This window comes from Phyllostomus discolor, chromosome 2, assembly GCF_004126475.2.
Source record: "Phyllostomus discolor isolate MPI-MPIP mPhyDis1 chromosome 2, mPhyDis1.pri.v3, whole genome shotgun sequence".
NCBI lineage: Eukaryota > Metazoa > Chordata > Mammalia > Chiroptera > Phyllostomidae > Phyllostomus > Phyllostomus discolor.
Genome location: NC_040904.2, coordinates 151,016,889 through 151,029,031, shown reverse-complemented (window position 1 = coordinate 151,029,031; position 12,143 = coordinate 151,016,889). Strand labels below are relative to the sequence as shown.

The 12,143-nt window shown below is 41.0% G+C and overlaps 1 protein-coding gene across 2 annotated transcripts in view; it reads right to left on the bottom strand.

The window, feature by feature from the left end:
* Nucleotides 1–7,391: 7,391 nt before the first annotated feature.
* CPM (carboxypeptidase M) overlaps nt 7,392–12,143 on the bottom strand; it is an 82,915-nt gene continuing 78,163 nt past the window's right edge. For both annotated transcript variants that reach the window (XM_028533463.2, XM_036018698.1), the window contains exon 9: nt 7,392–11,596. In XM_028533463.2, the coding sequence (XP_028389264.1) occupies nt 11,354–11,596 (243 nt within the window). In that variant the 3' untranslated portion in view covers nt 7,392–11,353. The remainder of the gene's footprint in view (nt 11,597–12,143) is intronic.

The window sequence follows — 12,143 nt, the reverse complement described above, 5'->3', positions numbered from 1 at the left end:
CCTGACCCTTGCCTACACAGGCTTTTATTGTTTTTCTTGGGTCTTACATCAAAGAAGGATTTATCATCTATTACATAGGATATTATTGTCTACATTTTAGGTACAGTCAAGGAAGTGAAAATAACACATACAGAAGGGAAAGGCGGTGAGCTGATTAGCTCCATCTTTGGGGAAATTTACACAGGCTTTGGAAACTGAAGATAGACAATACACAGTTACTGTTTCAGACCAGGGTGAGGGAGTTTTAGCAAGAGCAAGCCATAACAGTCTGGATGCATTTTCTAGGCCTGATTTCCATGGGGAAACTCGGTTTGAAGGTCTGGCTCCTGCCCACCACCTCACTTCTGTAGGTCTTCCAGGCAGAGCTGACTCACACTTGCCAGACTGAAACAAACCAGTCCTCTACAATTCCCTCCTTTTTCTCTTTTTGTTAAGGCTGTTGTAATGCATCCCACAAGACTTGCTACTTGCTGGTCTCTCTTGTGGCCTTAGGCAAATAATTTGTAAATGCATCGAAATATATAAAGCATTATTAGAATCAGTAAAATAACCAGTGGCTCCAGTGAACCAGAGTCTTAGGTTGAGTCTATTAAACCCATTTTTGTGGTTTAGCCAGATGAAATTATTAATAAGTGAAAAATCTCCTGCTTAGGTAAACGTTGAATGTCCTGCAACTGCTGGCGTAACCCCAGTTGTAATTTATTAATTTGTCCCTTTAAATTGGTAGAAAAAGCTCTTAGGTGATGTTGAATATCACTCCAGGAGTATTGGCTGGAGTTTTATTGGCATGGTCACTCCACTCCACAGTTTGGAGAAACCAGGATCATCACAGGTCAGCTGCTGATGGGTTACTAGCGTGTCCTGGTGTTTTACAATCCAGTTAGGGCTGATTCAATTGCAGAAAGGTGAGTTAGGATTTCTTGATCAATCTGGGCCTGTTGAAGTATTTCTAAAGTAGTGCTGGTTAAGAGAACATCAACAGTATGAGCAGTTTGAACTGGTTCAATGAGGGCAGCGGTTGCTGTGGTAGCAGTAGCTGCGACAACTATAGCAGAGACAATAAATGCAATTAAGGTGCCAACAAACCGTCAGACTCTTAAGGAGGCCAGCACATTGTTAAGTGCTACTATGCCATTGGGATCTTCCCATTCTCTGGTTACATTAACTGGCACCCATACTTGAGTTCATCTTCTAACTATAAACTGTAGTGAAGCTTAACTGAGTAATAGTGAGATGAGTGAGGCAGCTGGCATATATGGAGCTTACAGGGACAGGCAGAGAATAAATTTTTGCTGATTTATTATAAAAGACTTGAGCTGTTCCTGGAGCTGCTAAAAACAAGTAGGGTTGGGAGTTACAAACCGTGACCCAATCCTGTTGTGGAGGGTCATCCTGGTAGAGACATTTAAAGAAATTTTCATACGAACATTTTCTAGCGATAAAAGGCAAGCCCATTTTCCAAGAATTGTAATGCCAAGGGCTAGTGTGGTTGGGAGAAACAATTCTAATAACAGGTGACCCAGTACTGGGCCCCTCCCACCACATATTAGTATATGGGAATTGAGGCAGAGCTGAAGCTAGTGTGCCAAGCTTAGCTAGTACCTTCCAATTAGCTCCCCAGTTCTTCACTATAAAAGGAGTTTTGAGGAGAAAAGCAACGTGGCATTTGGTCCCCTGTACAAAGACTAAGAGACTGAGTCTTTATGGCTACTGTCTAAGTATAAGGAGGAACCAGAGAGGGATTGGGAGTATGATAAATCCCCTCCTGGGTACACAGGCCAATTGTAGTTACTATGGAAAGCTGATAGTAATTACTGTATTGCTCTTTGCTTGCAGCATAAGGTTGCTCCTTTAAAGGAAAACACAATGTGCCAATAAGAACAGAAAAATAAACTAGTAAATACTTAGCAACATAAACCGTATTTTTTTGGCACCGGAATCCAGTGCTTGTTTTCTTCTAATGGGCTATCTGGTCTGTTAGCTGATCGGTTTTCATTTCCAGGTGGCAGAGCTTGATGTCTGTGTTGTTCATGATAAGGCTTCACCCTTTTAGCTGGAAGCCAGACGGGACCTGTAGGGATGGAAACACACACATACCCTCTTCCCCAAGTTAAGAGGTCTACAGGGCCTTGCCAGGAACCATCTCCCAGTGGATCTCTATATAAAACCAGAGCATAAGATGACTTTGGGTCTTTCTTCTGAAAATGTTTCTCAATTGGAGTACAGATTGATTCATCACAATTTGGAAAGTTATAGGTGAACATATTTAACATAATCAAATTTTGAGGGGCAGACTTTTGACTCCCCCCCCCTTTTTAAGATGATTTTTAAAGGTATGGTGTGCCTGTTCAACAATTGCCTGACTGGTTGGATTGTAAGGTATTCCTGTTTTATGTTGAATATTCCAACGCTGAAGGGAGGCTTGAGTAGAATGGGCAAGATATCCTGGGCCATTATCAGTTTTAATTTGCTGAGGCCATCCTAAATGACTAAAGGCCTCAAGCCAATGGGCTTGTATATTTTTAGCAGATTATCTCGTTAAAGCAGATGCATGTAGGGCACCAGAGTAAGTATTAATAGAAATATGAATGTATTTGAATTTTCCAAAGGGAGAGTAATGAGTGACATTTGTTTGCCAAATTATCTGAATACTTAGTCCTCAAGGGTTAACTCCCGTGGATGGAGGTGCATTAGTAAGGGCTTGACAGTCAGAGCATTCTTTAACAATTTGCTTAGCTTGGGAATGATAAACAGTCTTTTAGCTTTTTCTATTACTTTTTCTGTTTAGCTTTGGGGGTCTGATTTTCGCCCTTATGGAAGGGCTCTTTTAAGCCCTTAACCCTTGGCTTTCCGTTTTATAACAGGTAGGGGCCAGTGTGAACAAGGTTTGGTTACAAGTGGTGGCTGAAAACTAGCCTCAGTTTTAAAAGTGCCATTGTTTTTCTCTACTTGGAAAGACAGGCCCTCTGCTGTTTCTGTAAGCTGCAATGAGTTCGAGCTGCAAGTTAACTGCCCCTGTTGTTCTTAGGATTTGGTAGCTTCTAGGTTTAGAGTTTGCAAGGAAAATGGGGAGGATGGGGGGGGGGGTTCTGCTCAAATATGTTTTAGACAAAAGTGACTCACCAAGGGCTTTTCGTGACTCGATTGACTAACCATTCCCTCTGAGAGAAGCCAGTTCTTCCCCAAGGAAACAATCAGAGTTTACAGGTACTGAGTTAAAAAATAATGCTTAGTCTTCCATGGAGAAGGGCTAGTTCTCCCTGGGAGACAATATATTTTATTTTTAGAGTAAAAGGTCACGGTTCCCGCATAAACAAGGAGGATTCTTAATATTTCTTTAACACGTCACACCTCCCATCTCACAGCATGCTTTAGATCGACAAATTTATGAACACATTCATAACTTTTAGAAACAGTTTTTCTTCTACTGGCAAATACATTTACTTTTTTTTTTATTCTCAGTGATTACTGCATTCCTGGAATGTGCTCAAAAGTGAGCTGTTTCATTATCCAGTGCCCTTGACAGCTTTAGGGAGGCTGAAGAAGAGGGAGGGAGGATGCTAAGCTTGGCACAGCTTGTCCCCAGGCAGTCCCTGGGCCTCCAGAAAGGGGATTCAGAATGGTTAAAAGACACGGGTTTTTTTTTTCATTGTTTTTCTTTCTGCACTTTTTACTGTCTGAGAGAAGTGAGATCTTCCTTTCTTTTTTAAATAATCAATTTAAATTCTTTCTGAGTAGAATCCGCATGATTTAACAACATTAGAGATCTCATTCTATTTACCAAAACATTTTGAGACTGAGATGTTACATTTAAAACAGGAACAAAAGCAAAATTCAAGCGAACCAGTACTTTCAAATTAAATCCTCTAAAGGAGGGAGTGAGACACCACCCCTTATCTCACACCACCTGGTGCTGTTTCAATTTCTGCCCAACTTTTTCCCAAATAACTAAGTGTAAAGATCCCTTATCAGGGAGACATGTAGCAGCCTTAAAAAGCTGCTGGAGTAGCATACAACATTGCTCTTATTCTTTAGAGAGCCCGTTCCCCATGGTGGAGGATTCGCAGAAACACTTTTAAAATTTTTTTAACAAATAAAAGAACCTTTTTCTGATATTCCTCCCGCCACAAGTGCGGCGATTACAAAGCCAGTTTTGCTTTCACTCGGTCCGCACCTTTAAATCCTCTTTGTTTTTAGTGAAAAGAATGTAGTGAGTCATAATGTACTGTTGGTGAAACCGTGAGGGAGGGCAGCCTGTTACCCAGGGTACCCTAACCCCTCTTGTGGGTTTCAGGCTTTCCCCACACATCTAAGACTACGAGGGGGGCTCAAAGTGCAAGGTGACCAACCTTTATACTGCGCTCCCTGACCGAGCGGAAGAGTTAAATTACTGTGATTGGAATTCCCTGTGAGACCCCTGCACGTCTCAGGGGATTGACCCCAGACACCTCCGCAAGGCTCCTACTCACAGTAGGAACGCTTGAGATCTCAAGCCGGAGGGAGGAATGCCTCTGATCTTCGGTGCTTCAGCAAGAAGCTGAGACACTCATAAATAACCCTGTAACTAACACTGGGTTCTCAAAGCAATCCTTGGAGTTCGGTTGAAACCTAAAAGCTCATTTACTATCTGCTTTTCTGTTTACAGGCGGGCGGAGGGAAAAGGCAGAATCAAAAGGTCTGCAAAAAGCAGCTTTTAAAGAAAGAATGCCCAGAGGTGCTTATAAGAAAAAAAGGTAATTGAAAGGAAAATTCATTGCTCTCTCTCCCAAGCCTAAAACCTGATTGGGGGTTGTGCTGCAGGGGTGGGCTTGTGGATGTTTTTACAGTGTGCCCCTCCTTGCATGGGATTTTGCTTGCATTTGTCAGGAAACCTAGTGTTCTGTCCTGGTCCACGTCCCAATTTATCCTGTCACGGGTGACCTTCAGTGGTGGGTGCCCTTGTGGCTCTTAACTACCCAGCCTGTGCCCACGAAGTGCAGCGATTGCCAGAGAGAGAGAGCAAAGGATTCTGCTTACTAAAGAGAGTGTGGTCTCAAGAGAGGGCAACCTTGGAAAGACACCCTTTTTCTCTGAAATACAACACACCCTATGACCTTACTGAAAAGCACTTGGGGTCGTAGGCCCTTACCTGGGCTGATGCATGCGTTCCAACCATGTTGGTATGTTGGCCACAATGACCACTTGTAGCCTCTGGGTCCCTGTTCCTGGGCACCAGATGTGGTGGACTCCAGCCAGCAGAGTCTGCCTGTTGTGACTGAAGACGAGAATAAATGCACAGGCTATAGCAATCCTGTGGAGAAAAGGGGGATGGCACAGCCGCTCTCTCAAGGGGAGAGCACCCCGACCCTTGCCTACACAGGCTTTTATTGTTTTTCTTGGGTCTTACATCAAAGAAGGATTTATCATCTATTACATAGAATATTATTGTCTACATTTTAGGTACAGTCAAGGAAGTGAAAATAACACATACAGAAGGGAAAGACGGTGAGCTGATTAGCTCCACCTTTGGGGAAATTTACACAGGCTTTGGAAATTGAAGATAGACAATACACAGTTACTGTTTCAGACCAGGGTGAGGGAGTTTTAGCAAGAGCAAGCCATAACAGTCTGGATGCATTTTCTAGGCCTGATTCCCATGGGGAAACTCGGTTTGAAGGTCTGGCTCCTGCCCACCACCTCACTTCTGTAGGTCTTCCAGGCAGAGCTGACTCACACTTGCCAGACTGAAACAAACTGGTCCCCTACACTTACATTTTAGATATTACTAAACCTTTCAATCCTTAGTTTCTCTACTCTTTCAGAACCTTGTAAAATACTCTTTCTAGATAAAAAATTAATTGGTAGTCATATTCACTGTGTAAGTAAAAATGTTTGTTATTATCCAGCTTCTCCGGTGTAGTAAAGGATAGGTGGTAGTGATGTCAGTTTGAGAAGTCTTTGAGAGTAACCATCATTCACCCACAGACAGAACTTGAAGTCCAAGGCATCTTAACCTGTATATCAGGCTCTTTTTCTGCACCTAATGTCAGGATTTGGTGCCATCTGTTGGTTAGATTGAGAACTGCTATGACACGTTGAAGTGCCCTCATGGGCTTTTTTGTGGTTCTTGATAGTTACTTAGGTTTCAGACCTGTGCCTAAAGCCAGTTTTAGAAACCAGTGAATTCACAGAGTAATTGAGAAATTGAATAAACAGGACTGTTTTTAAACTAGCTGGAAGTGTCATTACGTTGCTCTGAATTGTCTAGAAATTTCCTAACACTTTAAGAATAGTAGGGTCAGAACATAGGATTCTAAAATACCTCAAACTGCACAGATTAACATCTTGATTTATATTTAATTATAAACATCAGCAAAATAGTGAAAATAGCCACTTTGATTGACAGTCCCAGTGTTTGATGCCCATGTATGACAGTTGTACACACTCAGGTGAGGACAATAAAATCCATGGAACTATTGTCAGAATAGAACTGAAGTTCTATGATTTTGCCAGTTACTAATTAAACTTTAAAATAGTAACCACACACATAATTTACCTCATGTAAGAAATAAATGGCTGAAGTGCTTACTACGTTAGTCAAAGAGTATCCTCAAATACAGTAAAGCTTTATTAATTTTGGATTTATAATACTTCAAGTATAGAATTAAGGATCTTTTCTGAGGACAGTTGGTAGTAAGAATTAGATTATAAACACTATATTCAGGGTATGTTAAGGTAATGATTATGCTATTTATAAAACTTTCTGATCTGTGCAAAATAATCTCATTTATCATGCCTACACATTGCTACTGTAGTCTTTTTTTCCTTTAAAGATTTTATTTATTTTTAGAGAGAGAGGAAAGGAGGGGGAAAGACAGGGAGAGAAACATCGATCTGTGGAAGGAACATTGATTGGGGACCAGACTCACAACCCAGGCATGTGCCCTGACAGGGAATCCAACCAATAACATTTTGCTTTGTGGGATGACACCCAACCAGCTGAGCCACACCTCATTACATTATTTAAGGCAACATTATTTAAGAGAGTGGTTCCGTGGCTAAGTATGTTTGGGAAATCCCATTTCTTTCTTGTGTGATTTCTCAGACCCATTAAACTACATTCATATCCGTTATGAATTTTCCAAAGTTGTGTTTTGGTTTTTTTTCACCAGAAGCCACACTTTTCATTATCTACCCCACAGTACAAGTTAATTTGGAATAAAACATACTAGGGTGAGTTTATGAAAGAACTATCTGATCTCTGAAGACTGACTGCAATATTGCCTCATAAAAGGTCATTAACTTTGCTCTTTCCCAGGCTCTGTAATCAGTTCTCTAGCAGGGGGACTTCGTTAGACCTGCACAAGCATTTGTTTTCAAGGTAATGTAATGGAAGGAAACAGCACTCATTGTTTACATGAATATTAGTTTATTGAAAATAAGAAACATTCTAGATTTATTAAGTTCAGAGGTAGTCATGGCCAATACCCAATAAAACTTTATAATCTTAATGTGTGCGCATAAAGTTCTTAACTAGAAAGTCCTTGAGAAAATTTCGAAAATTATCGCAAAACATCTACAAAGGGCTGTGGAACAGTTCATGTGCTAAACCATGATAAAACAGTTTGTAAGCAATACAGAACAATGCCTGCTTATTAGTGATATAAAGTCTACAACGAAGTTAGACCATCCCCAAACTTCTGTTTCAGGTGTTACTAATGTTTTTTATTGCTCTTTGACCATTTTCTCCCTCTCCCCCCATCTAAAGTCATGAGGAAGATAAAAGGGATCATCGGTCATGAAATGGACATTATTTGTGTTTTCACTGTGTACAGTAAGAAACGAACTTCTCAGTAAGTGACTTATCCTGTTGCCATAAGATAATCTGCAATGCTCATTTTTCTGGATTCCTTAGGAAAAGATCTTTCCAATGAAGTGTCAGATATTTTTGCTTTCTAAAGGTAGACCATGCAAATTTGCTTCTAGAACAAAACATTGAGTTCATCCAACAGCTCAGTTCTGAATGTGATAAATTAAGCTCCAAAGTCAGCACTGACACGTATCTGGAGCGATAACATTTCTTTAAAACACTCTCTACCATTCAGAGTCATTCATGTTTGTATAGTTTGAGTGCACCTACACCAGGAAAACTGTTGCTTCAGGGAAATTTCCTTAAATACAATTAAATGATCATTCTAGCTAATCAATGTTTCATTTTAGTTTTCAGACCAATTCTGTTTGTACCTGAGGCAAAAGATTTGGTCCTGGGTAAGTTGCACTGCCTTTGAAATACTTGCACCTGAGTGTTAATTTCCTTCCTCCGCCTGGGCAAATAGCAAAAACAGCACCAGCGTGGCTTTCAAACCATGGCTTCCGACAGGCACAGAACCAGGCCAGCGGAGGCCTCCGTTTCACCAGTAAGGAAACTGAACGTGGGGTGGGTCTGAGCCCAGGGCTTCTGCCTTATTGTCATTTTACTGCCATGTCCTATCTTTTCTCCTACCTGTCTCGAAAACCTTGACCATATCGGTCTCTCCATAAAAGGAGTTATACCTGAACTTAGAGCCTGAGGAACATTCCAGGGTGGAGAACAGCCGGAAAGGTTATGGTCTGACTGTAGTCAAAATTCCGTAGACATTTCTCCTCTGGGACGCTTCACTGGATTAGTGGAGGGTATAGCTGTGATTCCATTGTATTTACTAACCTTTGCTACAAACTGTGGGGTACAGAGCCACTGCTGAAAATATGTACCCCAAACCTGCTCTGAATTAAATTCAGGTCTGATATAAATTTGGTTTGGAGATAATTTTAGTTGTTTTGCTCATCTCTAAATAATTTTGTTTGATTCTGATAAAATTTCTAGTTTTAAAAATGTTTCTTAACATTAAAGTTCATGAACCAGTTCAGATTTTGGTTCATGTTTCTTGAAAAATTGCTGTCTTTTAATTTTATTAACCAATGTCACCCTGATAAATTTAATTTTAAAAATTAAAAACAAGATTAAAAAAAGATACAAAAAACTGCTTGGAAAAGGAGAAGTTAGAACTCAGAATGCCTGATTGAAAAATTGTTTAGAGCTTGATGGTAAATCAAGCCAAATTTTATGTACTTTCATAGGTAATATACTGATACATTTTCTGTAATACTTTAATATATACTTTCAAGTATAATAAATTATGGCTTATTTAAATAAAAATGATCGAGATATTTAGGTTATTACCAGATTTAAAAGAAGCAGTTAAAAGATTACAAATTATGTTTATGTTAAACATGTGTGATTTTGTGCAGGTAGCGTATGCTTGGCGCGAGAATAGCTCCTAAATGCCCCTGTGCCTCCCATTCATTTACAGGCTCAAGCATTCACCACACACCAAGCCCAGTACAGTTTTGCTTCCAGATCCCACAGAACTTTCCATTTAAAATAAGAGCCAAGGCAACTCATTCTCCATGACTGATACACAGCACTTAGAGACCTGCTTACCAGGGTTGCTATGCTATTATTTTTTCTGTTTGACACTTCCCCTTAATTCTTACTTAATTCCCCTTAATACAATGTTTTAAGTTAGGTTAACTCTCATTATAGTGAATAATTGCTTCATACTGAGTACTAATGGTGAAAATTTTGTTTTCTGATTTTAAAAAAAAAGGTAGCTGTAGCATGACCAGGTAACATAATACCTTTACTACGAATCTTAGGATAAATGCAAAGTCCAGTAAAAGCACCATATTTGAATTTATTTCTTGATACATATACAAAAACACTCTTCTGTCAGTGTTACTAGTGAACTGGAAATTGCCAAAGCATGGGCTCCAATTTCATAAAATGACTCAAAGACCGATACAGTTTTTGGGGGAGACTGGGGGTAGCAAATTGTTGGAGCCCTTTGTTCATTCATTTAGTTCCTAATATGTTCTCCAAGGATATCACAATGTACTTTTCAAGCAAATTAAATAGGCCCTGGTTCCGAAGAGCTCCCACTCTGCTGGAGAAAGAGCACATATGAAGTACAAGAGAGTAATGCAGTGTTGTAAATCCAATAGAAGTAACCCGTTTTCATTAGGGGAGCCAAGAAGAGGGGCCCCCAGACTGGGAGGGGGAGAAGCAGAAAGGAGTGGGGTGATGGTCAGCAAAGGCTTCCTGGAGAAGCTGACACCCAAACTGAGTTTTAAAGGAGGGGGAGGAAGAACATGTGAGTCTGAAAGGCATTCCAGACACAGGGGACCCAGCAGGACATTAGGTGTGGAGGAACTACAAGCAACAGGTTGTTGATTTTTGTTTTAAAGAGACCCCCACCCCTTCCCCAGGGCTGAGAGGAGGATGGATCTGAAGAAGAGGACGCTGGGAGCAGAAGACCAGGAAAGCAGCTGCAGTGGAGCACGTGAGTGGAGCTGAGACGGGGAAGCGCTAGTAGCCACGGAGGGAGGGTAGGCTTGACCATCATTTATAGTTGACATCAGTCTGCAGTGACTGACTGACTGACTACAGGGGATGAAAGAGGAAGAGGAAGTATCAAAGGTGACTCCCAGGGTTCTGGTTTGGTGGGACCAGTAACTGAGGCAGAGAATATAGGGGGAAGAGCAGCTCTAGCGAAAAGTATGTTCAATATCCAACATGAGTTCCAGGTACCTCTGGGTCACATCCTGGTGGATACATATACAGTGAGAGGTTGGATGTGAGTCTGAAGCTCAGGCAAGAGGCTAGAATCACACATTTTGGGTTATCAGCACAACAGAGGACTGTGGCACCCAGGTACAGAAAGGCAGGGATGCTTACTTAATTGACCCATTGTTGTGGGACTCTGCAGGCACCCCCTTGTCATCCTATTAGGCCCATATTTTCTTGGGCCACTGAGACACGGTTGCCTATTTTTTCTTATATTTCCTTAGAACATTTGCAAAACTAAATGCCTCCAGTCCTGTCGTCATTTCTCCCTGCCCCGAGACTGGTTATATATGGCACTCTCTCTTCATATATAGCACTCATAGCAAGGTCTTGTATGGAATAGGTGATCAATAAATGTTCATGTTCATTGCTTATATTCATCTGGCTCTCTGTATACAGAATTAGCTCCTTTTTTTTTTCTTGTGGGAACCTCTTTGTTTCTCAAGCTTAACTTCTTATAAATTTCTAAGACTACTCTACGTGGAGGTGGTCAGTACTTGATAGGTGGCTGCCTTCCATTCATCAAGACTAAATCGTTCGTTTTGTTATCATGAGTTGCTTATTGCAGGGTTTGGAAACAACCATTCATCTTCTCAGGGAAGGGCGGTGGAGTTTGTCCCGCTGCCCACAGAGGGAATTAGACTGTGCAGTAACCTGGCGTGAGTCATCCCTGATTCCAGGTGGCGATGGGGTTGAGTTTCACATTTTGCTTTATTTGAACAATATGTGAAAAAGAGTCACTAAAAACAAGAACAGACCAGGCTTTGTTGCAGCTGAGTGACTGGGCAAGTTACTGTACAGAGGACCCAGAGGGCACGAAGGACTTGATACTGGGATAGAATCCAGCTGCCCTTTGAGTGGAAATGGAATATCCATTTTAAGAGCACTGAAGTCCTGGGATTTTTTGGGAATAGTCACCTTTGTGAGGTGTGGCGCGTGTCCAGGGGCTGTAACCTGAGAAGAAAGAAGAAACAATTATCCGAATGATTTCAAATGTTTTGTAGTGCCAACGCTGAAAACACTAATATCCACCACGAAAACGCAGCCTCTAGGAAACACATGTAACAGTCCGCCAGGCCTCCCAGGCCAGTAAACAGCTCAGTTCTGTTCACTGAAAGAGTTATCCAATGTCTGTTGATAGGGACCACAGTTGGTAATGCTGTTGCCAAGAATTACAAAGTGAAATAAAGGCAGGTCCTTTGTATCTGGAGATGTAAGTCAGCAGAAGGAAGCAAGAGACTGATTCCGCCCCATTGTCTTCATGGAGAGTAAAGGGAAAGAGTTGACTGTTTCCCTGTGTCCCAGGTCTTGGGCATCCTGCTTGGGAATCCATGTTATTTAGAAGTGTAATTCTTTTATTAAAATTATTCCATTTTCCTTACAACTACGTGTACAAGTTTACTGCTCCCTTAGAATGTTTTAATTTTACCTGGTTTTGTTCATATGAGTCTGAATCCTCGGCTAGATTTTTGTTTTGTTTTGTTTTCTTTTTGTTGAGGGA